General features: G+C 46.5%; 1 protein-coding gene across 11 annotated transcripts in view; it reads left to right on the top strand.

The window, feature by feature from the left end:
• The window catches only part of si:ch211-106a19.1 (uncharacterized protein LOC561797 homolog), a 536,207-nt gene that overhangs the window by 457,525 nt on the left and 59,014 nt on the right, over nt 1–19,668 (top strand). For 10 of the 11 annotated variants that reach the window (XM_038792336.1, XM_038792353.1, XM_038792362.1 and 7 more), the window contains one exon: nt 11,609–11,656. The exons of the other annotated variant lie outside the window; for it this stretch is intronic. In XM_038792336.1, coding sequence (XP_038648264.1) covers nt 11,609–11,656 — 48 coding nt within the window. The remainder of the gene's footprint in view (nt 1–11,608; nt 11,657–19,668) is intronic. 11 annotated transcript variants of the gene reach the window in all.

The raw sequence follows: 19,668 nt of genomic DNA, 5'->3' as shown, positions 1-19,668 counted from the left end.
GTGCACTTTCTAGGTGGACGCCGGAGTCGTTGGCTCCACTCCAACCGGCAGGGAAGGGACAGCGTGAGTTTGCACATGTGATGAAGGGCCGGCGTGATCTCGCGCATGCACAGAACCGCCAGCATGGTACCGCACAAGCGCAGACCGGCCGGTGTATTTTGGCGCATGCTTGGCCATGCTTCTCCGCGCCGGCCATAGCGGAGCCCTACAGGGACCTGCACAGAAGCAAGTGCCCCCACAGCACAGGCCCGCCCGCAGATCGGTGAGCCCCGATCGCGGGCCAGTCCACCGTGGGGGACCTCCCGGGGTCGGATCCGCCCCTGAGGATTCGCCCCCACCGACTTACCTGCTAGGTCCCACCGTGTGGGGCCATGCATAACCCACGTCGGCGGGACTGGCTAAAAACGGGCGGCCGCTCGGTCCATATGGGCCCGGAGAATTGCCGGGGGGTGCCGCTGCCAACGGCCCCTGACCGGCGTGGCGTGAATCTGCGCATGCGCAGACTGGCCACCGTATTTTGGCACATGCTTGGGGGTTCTTTTGGTGGGACTGGCCAAAAATGGACGGCCGCTTGGCCGGTGGGGGGGGGGGGGGGGGGCGCTGCCATCAAACGTCGCTGGAGAATATGGCAGCTGGCGGCGGGGTGGGATTCGCGCCGCCCCCCGGGATTCTCCGAACCGGCGGGGGGGGGGGGAGAATCCCGCTGTTTCAGGTCCGTGGCCTTTCATCAGAACTGGGGAAAGTTAGAGATGTAACAAGTTTGGTGCAAGGGGTGTGTGGGTCAAGGATAAAGGGAAATCTGTGACAGCTTGTGGACGATGGGAGAGATTGAATGCCAGAAGACTTGGTCTTCCAGGGCCAAAGGTGGGACACCGAAAGAAACTAAAGATGTACCTGGATTAGATGTGCTATTGTCCGGAAACAAAATAAAAAGAGAAAAACCGAAGCAAGCAAAGGAAAAGGAAACTATATGGGGCCAGAGTACATGGTTTGAAATTGTCGAACTCAGTGCTAAATCCCGAAGAATGTAAAGTGCCTGATAAAAAGCTGAGGTGCTGTCGTTCAAACCTATGTTGAGCTTGACTGGAACAGTGCAGCAGGTCAACGCTTGACATCAAGATGGAGAATTGAGGTGAGTAGCCACTGGAAGCTCAGAGTCAATCCTGTGCACTGAACAAAGATATTCTGTAAAGTGGTCACCCAATCTCCATTTGGCTCCCCCTAGTGTGACAGATGCAGGATTTTAGATATATTGGATTATAATAATTTTAAAATAAAGTGTTAGAGTGTGTTTGACTGCAGTAGTAATGTTTTTAAAATAGAACATAGAACATAGAATATAGAACATTACAGCGCAGTACAGGCCCTTTGGCCCACGATGTTGCACCGTCCTGTGAAACCCTTCTAAAGTCCCTCTACACTATTCCCTTATTGTCCATATGTATATCCAATGACCATTTGAATGCGTTTAGTGTTGGCGAGTCCACTACTGTTGTAGGCAGGGCATCCCATGCCCTTACTACTCTCTGAGTAAAGAACCTACCTCTGACATCTGTCCTATATCTATCTCCCCTCAATTTAAAGCTATGTCCCCTCGTGCTGGACATCACCACCCGAGGAAAAAGGCTCTCGATGTCCACCCTATCTAATCCTATGATCATCTTGTATGCCTCAATTAAGTCCCTCTTAACCTTCTTCTCTCTAACGAAAACAGCCTCAAGTCCTTTAGCTTTTCCTCATAAGATCTTCCCTCCATACCAGGCAACATTCTTAGAAATCTCCTCTGTACCCTTTCCAATGCTTCCACATCCTTCCTGTAATGTGGCGACCAGAACTGTACACAATACTCCAAATGCGGCTGCACCAGAGTTTTGTACAATTGCAACATGACCTCATGGCTCCGAAACTCAATTCCTCTACCAATAAAAGCTAACACACCGTACGCCTTCTTAACAACCCTCTCAACCTGGGTGGCAACTTTCAGGGATCTATGGACATGGACACCGAAATCTCTCTGCTCGTCCACACTACCAAGAATCTTACCATTAGCCCAGTACTCTGCCTTCCTGTTATTCCTTCCAAAATGAATCACCTCACACCTGTCAGCCCAGCTCTGCAGCTTATCTATGTCCCTCTGTAACTTGTAACATCCTTCTGCACTGTCCACAACTCCACCGACTTTAGTGTCAGCTGCAAATTTATTCACCCATCCTTCTATGCCCTCCTCCAGGTCATTTATAAAAATGACAAACAGCAACGGCCCCAAAACAGATCCTTGTGGCACACCACTAGTAACTGAACTCCAGGCTGAACATTTCCCATCAACCAACACTCCTTGTCTTCTATCAGCTAGCCAATTTCTGATCCAAACTGCTAAATCACCCTGAATCCCATGCCTCTGTATTTTCTGCAATAGCCTACCATGGGGAACCTTATCAAATGCTTTACTGAAATCCATATGCACCACATCAACTGCTTTACCCTCATCCACCTGTTTGGTCACCTTCTCGAAGAACTCTCGAAAAATACTCTTGTTTTGCAAGACCAGAAAGCTTTTAGGAGCCAGAAATGAAATTGATCAGAGTCAAATGCCTGGGCGAATGAACTGTTGTTTGACGAGGGGGAGTCCCTGGGGAGTTAATGTGTTTTCAGCCTGGGGAGTTAATTTGTTTTTTGGCTTGTGGGGATTATGTCATTGCTGGATGAAGCTAAGATAGTCAGACATTTTGATAAAGCTATTTGAGTTGAGGTCTGATCTGGCCACAATTTAGACCACAAGTAAGGTATTTTGCTCTCACAGCAGGATAGTTTTTAAAAAAGAGTAATCGTATTTAAAGCAGTACAGACTTGACTGAGGACGAGGGGGAAGCTGAAACAAACCAGTTGGAACAGCTTTTTGAAGACATCCAGCCAGAGTTTAACAGGAGCCCAATTTGTTCTGGAAAAAGTATTACTCTGTGCCATTGCAATGTAGGATGAATGGACAGCTGTATTTTTTTTCTTGTTGTTGAATTGAGAATAGAGATAGTAATTAAGGGTATTATATATTTTGCATTAAGTAGTATTGTTTAAAGGGTAATTGTAAGCTATTTTCAGGTTTTGTTTTAAAATAGCAAGTCCCTATTTCTTTGTGCACTTCTGGAGTGAAGTACTCTTTCTGCACTGTCTTATAAAATAAACTAAAATATTGGGGATTCGGTCCAGTATCCTAGCTACTGTTGGGCTCTGGTCTGGGATTGTAATACCAGTGTAGAATGGACACCATTGTGAGCAATAAATGCAGTCGGCTAAATTGAAAGAAGTACACATAAATTGTCGCTTCACCTGAAGGAATATTTGGGGCCTTGCCAAATGAGCAGGAGGAGATAAAAGGGCACCTGTGTCTGCACAGAATGGTACTATGAGAAAGGGAGGGGACATTGTGGAGGAGTAGACCAGGATATCACAGAGCTGGTGATCCCTTTAGAATGCTGTGGAGGAAATCTGTTTAGTGGTGGCATCAGACTGGAGGTGGAAGCTGGCGATGTGACACCCTATTGTGGTTCCAGGAGGGAGGGGCAAGGAGTGAGAGCAGAAGGGCAAGAAATATGGTGGATACAGCCCTGTCAATCATGGTGAGGGAAAAAAGGGGACGCCCCAGTGGTGTTGGTATGGAAGAGTATGTTACGGTGTGGAAGAGTATGTTACGGTGTGGAAGAGTATGTTACGGTGTGGAAGAGTATGTTACGGTGTGGAAGAGTATGTTACGGTGTGGAAGAGTATGTTACGGTGTGGAAGAGTATGTTACGGTGTGGAAGAGTATGTTCTGGTGTGGAAGAGTATGTTATGGTGTGGAAGAGTATGTTACGGTGTGGAAGAGTATGTTACGGTGTGGAAGAGTATGTTACGGTGTGGAAGAGTATGTTACGGTGTGGAAGAGTATGTTATGGTGTGGAAGAGTGTGTTATGGTGTGGAAGAGTATGTTACGGTGTGGAAGAGTATGTTACGGTGTGGAAGAGTATGTTATGGTGTGGAAGAGTGTGTGTTATGGTGTGGAAGAGTGTGTTACGGTGTGGAAGAGTATGTTATGAAAGCAGATGCAACGGAGATGGAGAAGCTTGGAGAATGGAATGGAGTCCTTGCAGGGTGTAGAGTGTGAGGAAGTGCAGTTGAGGTAGCTGTGTGAGCCAGTGGGCTTATTATAAATATTAGTTGATAGGCTACCTTCAGAAATTGAGACACAGAAGTCGAGGAAGGGTTGAGTTTATGATGGATCAGGTGAAACTGAGGAAAGGTGGAAACTGGAAGCTAATTTGATGAAATTTTCCAATTGGAATCGAGATCAGGCCATGGCACCTCAATCATTACTCATCAATGTACCGAAAAAAGACTTGATGAAAAAAAAGGAGGACTGGAGCAAGGAATGTTGCACATGTTCCATTAAAAGACAGACATAGCTAGTGCCCATGTGGAACATTTCTGATTTGGAGGAAGTGAGATGAATTAAAGGAGAAATCGTTCAATGTTAGAACAAGATATGGCAGGCAAAGGAGGATTCTGGTCAATGGAAACTGGTTGGGTCTCCCGTCATCCTGCTGGGACATGTAGACAGATGGGACATCCATGATGAAGTAAATGGGAACCTTTTTCTCTTGAAGTTTGAAACATGTGTTGCCTTGACTTTTGATGGAGGCGACAGCTCGCTGGAGCTTTCTGATGAAGTGGATACAGTTAGGGCCAGGGAATTTGAAACTTTGAGTAATGGAGGGATCCGAAGAGTCATAATTGTCGGTGGGAAGAGACTGGACAAGGGATGAGAAGGTAGACTCAAAAGTAGGAAGAAATCAGTTCAGTTGGGGAGGAAGAGACTGAAACAAGTAGGTCTACCAGGGCAGCCCTGTTTATTGGGAAATCAACAGAAGTGAGCTATATGGGTTGAGGAAGTATGAGGTGGGTGTTGGGCAGATCACCGGAAGAGATGAAGCCATCTATGTTCTGGAAACAAAAGCTTGATCTTCGGTGGTGGGGTCATGGTCCAGGAGGGATGGGAGGAAGTGTCGGAGAGTTGGCATTCAGCTATGGCAAGGTAGAGATTAGTTTGCCCTCCCCATTAGCACATTTTATAGCATCAGGGTTATACCTGTGAGAACGGAGTGCAGCAGGTTCAGAGGGAGACAGGTTAGAGTGAGTGAAAGAAGCCGCAAAATTGAGAAGGCCTTTTCCAGTTTTCCTTTTATTTTTGCTTTCAGACAGCGGCACACCTGCTCTCGGCGCGTATTTTGTTTTTTTTTTTCTTGCCCAATCTCCACTCCATTCAATCCTGTGGATCTAACTCCTGTCATTCAATATATCCCAGAATTGTTACAGTGCAGGAAGCAGCCATTTGGTCCATCATGCCAGCACCAGCTCTCCAAACGAGTGTCATGACTTGGTGCCATTCCCTACCCCTGTACATTGTTGCTATTCAAATAATCTCTCATGCCCCCTTTGAATGCCTTAATAGAATCTGTCCCGTCTTCCACCCTATCGCAGGCCTTCCTTTTGTCCTCCATCACACCCACCCCTTGCTCACTACCTATGACATCTCTATTTTTTTCCTGTTCTGAGGAGAGGTCATCAATCTGAAACCTTAATTTTGTTTTTCTCGCTCCACAGATGCTGTCTGACCTGAGTATTTCCAGCATTTCCTCTTTTAAATATAGAACCAGCAGAGCCAGGGCCTTACAGTTAGAGTCGGACATGCCCCACGCTTATGCAACCAGAACAGAATCTCGGAGAACTGAAGCATCTTTGACCATACAGCGCATATTATCAGAATCTCAGAATAGTTAAGTTCTGATATTAACTTGCAAATTCACGCAACATAACCATGTAAATCAAGTCATCACATTCTCAGCTCATATAATGGCACTACTATTCTCAGCCAGAATGGACATGACTCCGTGATTCAATATGCCTGGAGATCATGCTGCAGCTGGCTAGCATTCACTTTATGCACATAATTTGTATTATATAAATATCCTCCACTCGTTGCACTTCCGAGAAATACACCTATATTTTTATCTCGAGACTTTGCTGCAATTTTGCCCATGACCTCTGTTTGCTGTAGTTCACAAAGATTCTTCTTAAATAGACTCTGTTTTCTGCCATGTGCTGTGTAAAAGACTTCCACCTTCTTGGCTGATGCAGTGCTGTCAGTAGACACAGTCAACGGATTTGGATTTATTATTACGTGTACCGTGGTATAGTGAAAAGTATTGTTCTGCCTACAGTCCAAACAGATCATTCAATACATGAAAACATAGGACATATATAAATATTCAATGTAAATATATAGACCTAGACATCGGGTGAAGCATACGGAGTGTAGTGCGTAGAGAAGATGCGTGGAGCGATCAGTCCGTAAGAGGGTCATTCAGGAGTCTGGTAACAGCGGGGAAAAAGCTGTTTTTGAATCTGTTAGTGCGTGGTCTCAAATTTTTCTATCTCCTGCCTGATGAAAGATGTTGGAAGAGAGAATGACCCAGGTGGGAGGGATTTTTGATTATGCTGCCCGCTCTCCCAAGGCAGCAGGAGGTGTAGACAGAGTCAATGGATGGGAAGTGCATTCACATGATGAACTGGGCTGTGCTCGCGACTCTTTGTAGTTTCTTATCGTCTTGGGCTGAGCAGTTGCCATACAAGGCTATGATGCAGCCAGAAAGGATGATTTCTGTGGCGCATCTGTAAAAATTGGTAAGAGTCAATGTGGTCATGCTGAATTTCCTTAGTATCCTGAGGAAGTACAGGTGCTGTCGTGCTTTCTTGGTCGTTGCATCAATGTGGGTGGACCAGGACAGATTGTTGGTGATGTGCACACCTAGGAATTTGAAGCTGTCAACCTCGGCACCATTGATGCAGACAAAGGTTTGTAAGATACTTTGCTTCCGGAATGTCAATGATCAGCTCTTTAGTTTTGCTGACATTGAGGGCGAGATTGTTGTCGTTACACCACGCCATTAGGTTCTCTATCTCCGGTCTGACTCATCGTTGTTTGAGATCCGACCCACTATGGTCTTGCTCTCATATTTCTCCTCGGATTGAGTCCATTGCAAAAGTCTGTCTCTTGTGCAGTGCCATTTATCGGGTTCTTAGCTGGTGTAACCAGTGAGTCACAGAAGCAGAGCTGTCCCTGCCTGCTGAGTTGCCATGTGACAGTGACGTTGTTACACTATAATAGGTCTCGGGAGGTCTCCTGAGCAGCCGGGTTTCCTCCATCTGGTTGCTACCCAGGTTACGCATGTTGGAAGTACGTGAGTTAAGAAGGGTTAGGTTTTGTCTCACAGCAATAATCAGTCAAAGTTTGACCCAGTCCCCGAGTAGATTAAGACCACGAATGGAATGCTGGAGTGTGACTGATATTCATGGAACCACAGAGAACATTCACCTTACATCAAAGGATGGGGAGCATTTATCAGGAAATGGCATCCTTCTCCCCAACCTGTAATGTTCCCTCCAGTGGTTGGGTGCATCAGTGGAAAGGTTTCAAAATAGAAACAACACCGTTGGAAGTTGTGGAGCTGGGTGGTGGTGGTGGTGGAGGGACATTAGGAAGAGAAAAATGGGGTGTCCGAGAATGAGAGAATTTTTACCCTCTGTGAACGTGTCGGGTATAACCATTGTAGAGCTGATTTGACTGTAGTGTAAATCACATCCTTTGAACTACCTCGACACTCAGTGACTTCACCATGAATAGGCTGCACCAACTTCTATTGCAACGTGACCCTTTAACCATGGAAGAGAACTTTTGTTGACAATTTGCTGTTTGATCAATGTTGGTTAGTGTGTCAATTACTATTTACTCCATTACAGTGAGCAGCACCTTGAACACACTGGGCAGCTCTGTGTAGTTTAATAGTAGACCCATTATTGAGCTGTTAATGAAAGTGGGAAGAGGTTACTGAATTGGATGATAAGCCAAGATCATATTGAATGGCGAAGCAGACTCGAAGGGCCGAAATGCCTATTCCTGTTCCTATTTTCAATGATTCCATTCGGTAACATGTATGTTTTTCTGCCAAATGTGGTAACCGTGCCGCTTATCACATGGCCTTACAAGTTAAATTCTCGCCAAGTGCTTCACGCAGTGAACTTCGTGTTGCCAAACCTGCAGGATTGCCCTGGATTCTCCCGCAATTGAAGAGTAATCTCCCCTCACTGCCGCAAGGGGAAAAGCACAACAACTTTTTTATTTGAAGCATGTTCTTTAAACACCTTGACTAGTTAGTTATAAAAATGATTGGAGATGAGCAGGAAAAGGCAGTTTGATCAATGGGTCAAGTATTGTTTAATCAGTGAACAAAGTGGTTGTTCACTTTCCGATTGGTGGAGGATTGATGCGCCACCAGGATGGTTGTGCCAGGTAATCAATGGCGGGAAAGGAATAAGTCCAACCAAAGTTCGTAAGCCAGTTTTGGAGGCAATAAGGTTGGTGGACAGCAGTGTCCAACCATAGCACCAAGACGTATGAGCAGCAAAGCCTGATTAGGATTGAATTCTCCTGTGCAAGTTTAAAAATAGATCCGTTTTCACTTGCTGACTTTGCCCGAGGAACAGGACAAAGCAAAGCTGCCAGAAGGAGTAGCTGGCAGCAGCAGCTAATGAAGAAATTGTTGTACATAGTTTCGTTGTTCAGTTTATCAGCGACTCAGTGCATGTCAGGGATCATTGTGTTTGCTGATAAACTATTAGGGAATCAGCACATACCAGGGTTATTACTCATCCTAGTTTTCTCTACCTTATCCTTCCCAAGTCACGTTACAGCAGTGATTAGGGGCCAGGGAGGTTTATTTTCCACTGATTTCTACACAGGCAAAAAGCAGGAACCCCACCCGTATACACTCATCTACATTTTCTGTAAAATCAGTGACATTCAGAAAATTAATCCCCAATGAGTGCTAACCCGGGCTGATATTTACCCTTCCTGGTTCCAGGAAACTGACATCTGTGATAACCCAACCACGACCCAGTGTCAAATCAACTACTAATCCACGTTAGTGATTTCCTTCCTGCACGGTGTGATTCTATACCATTTACTGCTGGGTGGGGGTAAAGTGTAAGGCAGTGACCATCTCCAATAAGAGAGAATCAAGCCATTGCCTTGATATTCAATGGCATTACCATCGCTGAATCCCCTACTACCAACATCCGAGGGCTTACTATTGACCAGAAACTGAACTGGACTAACCATATAAATACTGTGGCTACAAGAGGAGGTCAGAAGCGAGGGATCCTGCGGCGAGTAACTCACCCCCTGACTCCCCAAAGCCTGTCCACAATCTACAAGGCACAAGTGTAATGGAATACTCTCCACTTGCCTGGATGAGTGCAACTCAAACAACACTCAAGAACATCCACAACAGCAGCCTGCTTGATTGCTTCCTCCTTCCACAAACATTCATTTCCTCCACCACTGTCGAACAGTGGCAGCAATGTGTACCATCTACAAGATGCACTGCAGGATGTCACCAAGGCTCCGCAGGCAACATCTTCAAACTCACAACTGCTACCATCCAGATTCTAGAAGGACAAGGGCAGCAGACACCACCACATGGAGGTTCCCCTCCAAGCCACTCACCAGCCTGGCTTGGAAATATATCACTGTTCCTTCATGTCACTGGGTCACAATCTTGGAACTCGTTCCCTAAAAGCACAGGGGGTTTACCTGCACCACAAGGACTGCAGCAGTCCAAGAAGGCACCTCATCACCACCTTCTCCAAAGGAAAATAGGGATGGGTAATAAATGCTGGCCCAGCCAGTGATGCTCACATCCCACAAATGAACAGAAATAACCTGAAATTTTAACGTACTCTCCCTCCACAGATGCTACCTGCTCTGCTGTTTGTCTCCAGCCTTCCCATTTTTTTCAGCACCACAATATTTTGTTGTAAGAATAATAGCAAATTCTTTGTCCTTAAGCAAGCTGTGGGTAGGGTTGAGTACCCCTGACAGCAGCTCTTGGTTTAGCAGATCTGACACGCAAACAGGATGAGGACAATTCATACATTAGTGTCATAGTTAAGCAGAGCCCTGTTATTTATTGCTCAGGGTGACAAGAGTCACTCAGTCACAACGTTCGTTAGAAACCATCCATTTGGCTTCTGATTCCTGTGAGGACAGAGGTGTCACGGATGGATATTGACATTGACGAGCAGCCAGTGCCAATAAATTGGTGTCAGCTTCACCTGATCAGCCACGCCCTTTCACTGTGAGCTAACAGTGTAAAGGAGAGAAAATTAAGGAATTCGAGAAACGGCGAGAGTCGTTGCCTAAGCACCAGCTCTTGACATGGCAGTGATGGGAGTTCCTGGGAGGTACTGCTGAAGATTAAAGAGGCCGGGATGTGTACCAGCCTTCATGCACTTTCACATGGACTTGTTGAAATAACACTCTAGAGCACTTCCACCAGGGCTGCGCTGCTCATCAGAGGCAGAGTACATACCACATGTACAGATGTTACGGGCAGTGAGCAGAATGAGAGAAGTGCTCCCATTGATCAGTTGAGCCCACAAACCCAAGATTCGGGAGTAGTTATTGGTCAGGTTACTTGCCGAGTATCTTCCACAGTCGATTTTGAGAGAATAGTAGAAGGATTATGAGCTTTTGCGAGATAACCCTTGTTTACCAGGTTAATCTGTTTCCCTATCCTGTACTTGCTATTGATTAGCCGACCTGGTGCAATTTGTACATAAATTCTGATCACCATGGGAAGTGGAAATAAAAAATAAATTAGCCAAAAACCCAACAGACATTGCTGTTCATGAGCCATTCCTTATTGTCCAAAATAATAATAATTTTGGGAAGAAAACAATGACTACAAAATTGAAGGAGAGGTAAGTTGTGACTTTATTTCAGTTATAGTGAACATTAATTTAATGTCTCTCTGTACCGTTCCTTTATGTTGTCTACTTGTTTGGGTTGCCTTTCTTAATAGCTTCCTCTTTGCTCACAGTCTGTAATTTCCTGAATTAACTCGGGACATTTTCTTCAATGCTAATGGTTCTATAAAATATGTTGTTGTACATGTTGTATGTTATACTGCTATTTAGTGATTGGTGGAAGGTGTCGGCCTTAAAAGTATTCTGATACTGACTTTTGGGGGGGGGGGGGGGAGTTCTACCTATAGTGGGTGTGTTTCAGTTGGTGATGCTGTTACCTCCAAGTCAGAAGCTATGGGTTCAAGTCCCACATTCAGTGACCCGAGCACACAGTCCAGCCTGACTCTCCAATGCAGCACCTGAGGGAGCCGTGTCAGGGGTGCGGATCCTTCGGCTGTGATGTCAAGCCCAGACCACGTCCGCCCCCTTGAGTGGATGTAAAAACATCCCCTGGCACTACTTCAGATGAATGAAGGAGAGTTATTCCCTGGTGTCCTCCCCAGTGCTTATCCCTCAACTATCATCACCACATTCCTGCATGTAGAAGCTTGCAGTGTACATATTGGTGGCTGTGATTGTTACATCCGAACGGTTGCCACACTTAAAAGTGCTTCACAGGGGGGAGGGGGGTCATAAAGCATTTTGAGATGTTCTCAAGGTTGTGAAAGATAGGATGTAAATGAAAGTCTTTCTTTTGCACGCCTTCACAAGGGAGCTGGACCAGTTCTTGGCTGGGGCAGAGAGCACATCATATTAAAGGTAGGTGGATTAATGTACACATAGCCATTGTGTGATTTCCTGGACTTGTTTTGGTTGCTTGGTGGGTGGTGGGAGTTGGAAAGTGTCTGCACATGACACTCCAGACATGATATATTGGAAAGGCTTGTTAGATTACCAAGCCTTTTCTTCTGTCATTGTTGGAAATTCATAATTAGTTTTGCAGTTTCAGCACCGTCTAACACACTCAGACTCCCAGAAGTAGAACTGAACTTACTCATTTCTTACAGTGTACAGGTGGATCCTTAACTCCCACTTAACACACTGTACATCAAGATTCATTTGAATATATAACATGCTGTATGCAGCATGTACGATAACAGCTCTGCTGTGAAGAAAGGAGTTGAATAATTATACCAAATGACAGGACTCGTTCATTAACTCCTAACACGTCATTGTCACGCAGAGTTGAGGCTCTGCCTCGTGTATATCTAGTTTCATGTTGGCTGAGAAAGGTGGGCACTTTCCTGGTGAAATACTTGGCCAGTCTTTTTATTTGATGCTTTGAGCCTTATTCCATTCATGTCACATGTAAGTAGATGTTTTTTGATATCTTTACAGTGTCTTATTTTACCTGTAAATAATCTAAGGACACGATTCTCTTGCTGCTTTGCGCTCAAGCGAGAATACAACGCAGCCGGAGAATCCCAGGAAAGGCCTCCAGCAGACCCCCCGGCAGCGTTGTATTCTCGCTTGAGCGCAAAGCAGCAAGAGAATCGTGTCCTTAGATTATTTACAGGTAAAATCGTAAGAGTCGAAACGCCACCCAAATGGTGGATGCAGGGTGGCTCCCTGGCCCTCCCCTGGAATGTGGGCCCCTTGGCACTGCTCAGCTGACACCTTGGCATTGTTACCCTGGCACTGCCAAGGTGCCTGGGTGGCATTGCCAAGCCAGCAGGAACACTTTCCAGGTGCCAGGATGCCAATGCAAGCGTGCCCAAGTGCCAGGGTGGCAGTGCCAAGGGTCAGGGTCCGAGGTGGACCATGCCCATGAAATGAGGGTGGAGGAGGGGTTTGAAGGGGGGGGGGGGTGGGAAGAGTGCAGGGCAGGTAAGTATGGGCCTCTGGGAGGTTAGAGGGGTGATGGAAGTGGGTCCTGGAAGGGAGGGGGTGCTGTAAGGAGGCTTGGGGGGGCCTGAAGAAAGGGGACCCCCAGGGACCCCGTAGTGGGATGTCCTCACTTGGGGCGTGTGGGGTGGTGTCCCTGTTTGTGGGGGGTGGCATTGCCCATGGGTGGGGGCCTGGGGACACACAGGCTCACATAGAGATCGGCATACCCTTTCAAAATGATGGCCCAATCTCTGAGTTCAGCTCCCCAGTGCTAAAAATAATTCTCAGTGTGGGCTAAACCGGTGAGAAACTCCCCAGGGCTGAAAAAGTGACTAATAGCGGTGGGGATCACGCCCACAGAGCCGGTAGGAAACTCCCTGAAAAACCCGCCAGAAATTAACTGAGAAAATTTTGGGGAGAATCGCATCCTAAATGTTTTTTGACTAAAAGGTGATGGCATTAAACTTTGACCAATAAATAAATCTTCTTTGTGTCGGTTGCCACTTAGGTACCCCATCAGAGATAGTTTTGTGTGGGTCACCTTTCAGCAGTTTTTGATAATATTTACGTAAAATACAAATTCTTCCTCTTCTCCATCACCCGGGGTGGCAAGAATGAAATTCAGTTCATAGTAGACTCTTGAATTACATTGTAAGATATGTGAGGCATGGAATCAATCCTGTGGCAATTAGTGCACATTATCTCTCTCAATCCGCAGTGATGGTTCTTAGCAACTTCAATATCTTTGCTACAGATGGTTTGAGAGTTGATTAAGTGCAATGAAATAGCCTTGTGGTTTTTAATGATCTGTAAACTCCTTGTTAGATTACTGCCATTTGATTTCCTGATGATATAACAGGAAGTGGTTGGTAAATTCCCAACAGCAAATGTTGTGTTCAGTGTACTGTGAAAGTGGCAGACTCCTCTGAGTCGTGATAGATACTGTTAAGGAGAAGTGACCGCACACACACTCCGCACACAGTCTGTCTCTCTCTTGGACTCTCTCTCTCTCTTTGGCTGGAATTTTCTGGCTGTTCATGCCAGTGGGATCTTGCGGTCCTGCCGACAGTGCCCCCTCACTGTGGTTTCCCGGTGGCAAGGGGTGCATTCAACTGGAAACCCCATTAATAATGGCGGGACCAGAAGATCCGGCCAATAGCAGGCCACCTCCTCGGCCACAAAACATGCAGCGGGTTGCGCAAAATTTAAAAAAATCATTCTCTCTGATTCTCTGTCTGTTGCTCGCTCTTTCTGCGTTCTCTCTCTCATTCTCTCTCATTCTCTTTCTCTGTGTCGATCTCTGTCTCTGTCGCTCTCTCTCTCTCTCTCTGTTGCTCTCTCTCTCACTGCCTCTCTCTGCCTCTCTCTTTCTCTGCCCCTCTCTCTGCCTCTCTCCCTCTGCCTCTCTATCTCTGCCTCCCTCTCTTTCTCTGTCTCTCTTTCTCTGCCTCCCCCTCTCTTTCTCTCTCTGTATATAAATTTTCTCTCTTTGGCTCTGTGTCTGTGTGTGTATATGTCTCTGTGTCTGTGTGTGTCTGTCTCTCTGTGTGTGTCTGTCTCTCTGTCTGTGTGTGTGTGTGTCCCTCTCTGCATTTCTGTCTGTGTGTGTGTGTCGCTCCCTCTGTATCTCTCTCTCTATTTCCCTGTGTGTCTTAGTGCGTGTGTTCCTCTCTCTGTCTCATCTGTGTCTCTTTGTGTGTGTCTCTTTGTGTGTGTGTCTGTGTGTTTGTCTCATTGTGTGTGTCTCTCTATATGTTTGTCTGCGGTTACTGCCTCTGCGGTGCCTCTCTGCATGTGCCTCTGTCTTGCTTGCTGGTTTTCTCTCTCTTACTCTCGCTCTCTCTCTATCTCTCTGTCTGACTCTCTCTGCCTCTCTCTCTCTGCCTAAATGGGGGTCAGCATCTTACTCTCTTACGAGAAAATTCTTTTGGTCTCTTTTTGCTTATGAGCAAAGACAATGGACCTGCTGAGACAGGCGATCAGATTCTGTCAACAGTATTTGACAGTCAGCTGAAAATGCCCTTATTGGCACAAAGATTGAAGGTGGACAGTGAAGTGTTGCAAAAGGTCTGTCCCCTCCTTTGGGAGTACGATGCTTTAAATGACTTGCATGACATTTGATTCCACATCTTGCCTCCAGGAGGTTGTCAATACATGCCTGGAATACAGAATAGCTCATCATCATTCAGGATAGAGGCAGACGCTTTGGGTTGTGACAGCAAAACATTTTCCATGTCAAACAGACGGTGCCTAATACAGATTAAAAATGCACCATCCAAAATCTAATCAAAGAGTTACAAACCAATAGACATATTTCAGTATTCAGATTTTACTGAACTATTATGAAATAGTAAGATTATTAAATCTTTATTTTATTGATTACATGTTAAATCTTGTTGGGAATATTTATTAACTCCCCCCCCCTCCCCAACCTCCAAGAAGCCCCTTTCTGCACCCACCCACCCTTCATACCATCCTCAACCCTCCTTTCATGGGCATGGCCCCCCTCGGGCCCTAATCCTTCGCAGTGCCACCTGGGTACCCTTGCTGTGCCACCCAGGCACCTTGGCAGTGCCAAGGTGGCAGTACCAAGATGCCCATGTTCCAGGGGCCTCCAATGGACAGGGAGAGCACCCAGGGTGCCATTCCAGTACTGAACGTCACCCGGCTGCGGCCTCGCTGGGAAGGCTGGTAGATCCTGGGAGTCTGGTAGATCCCGGGTAAGCTTGTCTACGTTGGTTGAAAATTGGTTTAGGCATGTGCCATTTGGTCATGCCTCATTTGGGCGGGATTCTGATTTTGACGCCTCACGGCACTTGGGTGTACCCCGCGAGGCAGAAAGGCTGCCGGGAAGCCCGTGGGAGGCCTCTCCTGGAATTTACCGGCTGCCTTGTGCTCTCACTCGAATGCGATGCGGCTGGTCGATCACGCCCTTGGTCTTTGGGTGATGATTTCAAATGTATGACATCAATTCAATCCGCCGTACATCTCTGCTAATATTCAATTCCATTGCCCTAAATGACAAAATAAAGTCATAATTACCTTCTTAGTGTTAATTACATAATATACCTAATACGGGTCAAATATCCTTTATCTGTACATCCGAAATCCGAACATATCCAAAAACTAAAAGTTTGTTTGGCTATGTGTTGTAAGTTGCAAGATGTCTTGTCCATGAACGTTATTTTAATCTGCTGCTGAGGTGAAGCTATATGTATCTTGAAGTCCACAAGAATTAATTGTCATTCAGTAAACAGATGGCAGGGTCATTCAGAGTTTAATTATTATTTCAAAATGGAAATTTTCTGTTGGGAATGTCGTTCAAATTTTAGACTGCAGATCTGAAGCCAGGTTGAAATGATGAGCTAGTATTTTTAATTGCTGGTCCCTGTCTCCAGTTCAAGCAGACAGTTTGCAATCTCAGCATCCTGACTTTCCGATCCCATATCCTCTTCGTAAAGGCTATCTTTTTCCATCCTCTGAATATCACCCATCGTGGGTGATATCAGGGGGCAACACGGTAGCATGGTGGTTAGCATAAATGCTTCACAGCTCCAGGGTCCCAGGTTCGATTCCCGGCTGGGTCTGCACGTCCTCCCCGTGTGTGCGTGGGTTTCCTCCGGGTGCTCCGGTTTCCTCCCACAGTCCAAGGATGTGCGGGTTAGGTGGATTGGCCATGCTAAATTGCCCGTAGTGTCCTGAAAAGTAAGGTTAAGGGGGGGGGGGGGGTTGTTGGGTTACGGGTATTGGGTGGATATGTGGGTTTGAGTAGGGTGATCATGGCTCGGCACAACATCGAGGGCCGAAGGGCCTGTCTACGTTCTACGTTGTCTCCTATTGTCTTTGTCGCCTTCGGATTCAATTACTCCAATGGTCTCCGGGCTTGGCCTTCTGTTATCCACCCTCTGTGAAGACCTGCTGTCTGTACCCCACACCATTTCACCACCTCATGCCCAGCTGACCTATAAGTGGTCCACCATCTGTCAGTAACTTGGATTTAGTATTCCCTCCATGGCCTTGTCTGCCTCAATTTCTACAATATCCACCATCTCTACAATCCTCACTCCAAGGCTTTCCATTCCTCTGACTTGCCTCTTGTGCGCACTTGGCCTTTCACCCCAGCACAGGCAGCCATGTGTTCAGCTGCCCGGAACGCTGCTTTGCAGCTCCCACTCTGAACCCCACTGCATCTCCATCACATCGCGAGTTCAACATGTTGACAACATAGTAGTTCGCAATGGTGAAGGTTGAGGCCAAATGTGACCAGAAATTGCGGCAACAGAAATTATTGGTTGTGAACAGCAATTGAATGCGCAAATGAAAGCATTATATCTAAAACTTATTCTAATCAGTCCAGTTCGATTCTGATCATTCCAACTAATATTTTTTTGCAGCTCAGTAGGCGGAGAGGTGAACTTATTGAAACATATAAGTTTCCGAGAGGGTTTGACAGTGTAGATGCTGAAAGGATGTTTTCCCTGTCTGGGGACCGTAGTCTCAGGGTACAGGACAGAGATGAGGAAAATTCTACACTCCAGAGGGTAATAGATGCTCTGCCACTGAGTATATTCATCACTATGGATAGATTTGTGGACACCAAGGGATTTGGGGATGCTTCAGGAAAGTGGGGTTGAGGTAAATCAGCCGTAATCTTATTAATGACACTGCAGGAGATGGGGGCTGCAAAGCCTATCCCTAATCCTGTTTCATGTGTTCTCATATCCTTCTTAGCCGGAATTGAACCCGGGACCCTGGCGCTGTGAGGCAGCGGTGCTAGCCACCGTGCCGCTCACAGTTATGGGTTCAAGGACTGCTCCATGATTTGAGCCCATTGTCTAAGCTGGAGTTTCAACACGGCACTGCTGAAGGTGCTGTCTCCCAAATAAGTCTCTCCTCAGGCTGGTGTAAAGGATCATTCTTTGCAGAGGTCCATATTGGAAAGTGTGTGTTTACAAACAGTGGATAAGGATGGGCTTGGCCACCCTCCACAACCATGACCCAGTCCATTGCTGATACATATAAAATGGCTAATTAGGGTGGCACAAGGAGTAGGGGAAATCAGATGGTCTCACCCCAACACAAATCCTTAATAATTATGATATTTTTCCTATAGGGTGACAGTCCTAGGGTTCCACAGATGAACCCTCCATTCACCAGTCTTTGTTGCATGGATGTCCTGAATTGACTCAGTGACTGATTATCGAGATGTCCACAAGATAGGTGCCGCAATGGGGTCTGGTTATTTTTCTGCCCCTAACAGCTGCCAGTGTTATGATATGTTTTCTAGTGATTGTGTTGTAGCACGTGGGTAGATTTGCTGCACAAAAATGCCTTGTCACCATCTTGACACAGGCCTCCACAGAGCTGTGCGATCATTAAGTTTGGGGAGGGGAGTGGGGGGGGAATAATAATCATGGATTGACACCCACAAAAGTATGGACCATCATTTATTCATTTTTTGACATCAGGGTCTGTGCATGGTATAACGGCCCTACTCGGTGAGGTCCAGAAGCCATCAGCCGCAACGATCACTTTAAATTGATTGGATTGAGTATCCATTTGTAACACGAACAAAGAAAATTACAGCACAGGAACAGGCCCTTCGGCCCTCCCAGCCTGCGCCGATCCAGATCCTTTATCTAAACCTGTCGCCTATTTTCCAAGGATCTACTTCCCTCTGTTCCCCGCCCGTTCATATATCTGTCTAGATACATCTTAAATGATGCTATCGTGCCCGCCTCCACCACCTCTGCTGGCAAAGCGTTCCAGGCACCCACCACCCTCTGCGTAAAAAACTTCCCACGCACATCTCCCTTAAACTTTCCCCCTCTCACCTTGAAATTGTGACCCCTTGTAACTGACAACCCCAATCTTGGAAAAAGCTTGTTGCTATCCACCCTGTCCATACCTCTCATAATTTTGTAGACCTCAGTCAGGTCCCCCCCTCAACCTCCGTCTTTCCAATGAAAACAATCCTAATCTACTCAACCATTCTTCATAGCTAGCACCCTCCATACCAGGCAACATCCTGGTGAACCTCCTCTGCACCCTCTCTAAAGCATCCACATCCTTCTGGTAATATGGCGACCAGAACTGCACGCAGTATTCCAAATGTGGCCTAACCAAAGTCCTATATAACTGTAACATGACCTGCCGACTCTTGTACCCAATACCCTGTCCGATGAAGGCAAGCATGCTGTATGCCTTCTTGACCACTCTATCGACCTGCGTTGCCACCTTCAGGGTACAATGGACCTGAACTCCCAGATCTCTCAGTACATCAATTTTCCCCAGGACTCTTCCATTGACCGTATAGTCTGCTTTTGAATTTGATCTTCCAAAATGCATCACCTCACATTTGCCTGGATTGAACTCCATCTGCCATTTCTCTGCCCAACTCTCCAATCTATCTATATTTTGCTGTATTCTCTGACAGTCCTCCTCGCTATCTGCAACTCCACCAATCTTAGTATCATCTGCAAACTTGCTAATTAGACCACCTATACCTTCGTCCAGATCATTTATGTATATCACAAACAACAGTGGTCCAAGCACGGATCCCTGTGGAACACCACTAGTCACCTTTCTCCATTTTGAGACACTCCCTTCCACCACTACTCTCTGTCTCCTGTTGCCCAGCCAGTTCTTTACCATCTAGCTAGTACACCCTGAACCCCATACAACTTCACTTTTTCCATCAACCTGCCATGGGAAATTTTATCAAACGCCTTACTGAAGTCCATGGGCGGAATTCTCCACTCCCCACGTGGCGTGGGAGAATCGTGGGAGGGCCTCCCGACATTTTTTATGCCCCACCCCCCACTCGGAAAAATCGCCACTCGCCGTTTTTCACGGTGAACGGTGATTCTCCTGGGCCGAGCGGCCGGCCCTTCACGCCCGTTTCACCACGGCAGCAACCACACCTGGTTGCTGCATTCGTGAAA

The sequence above is a fragment of the Scyliorhinus canicula genome, chromosome 1 (assembly GCF_902713615.1).
Source record: "Scyliorhinus canicula chromosome 1, sScyCan1.1, whole genome shotgun sequence".
NCBI classification, from domain to species: Eukaryota; Metazoa; Chordata; class Chondrichthyes; order Carcharhiniformes; family Scyliorhinidae; genus Scyliorhinus; species Scyliorhinus canicula.
Note: the sequence above shows the minus strand (reverse complement) of the source record. Positions and strands in the feature narration are given on the sequence as shown.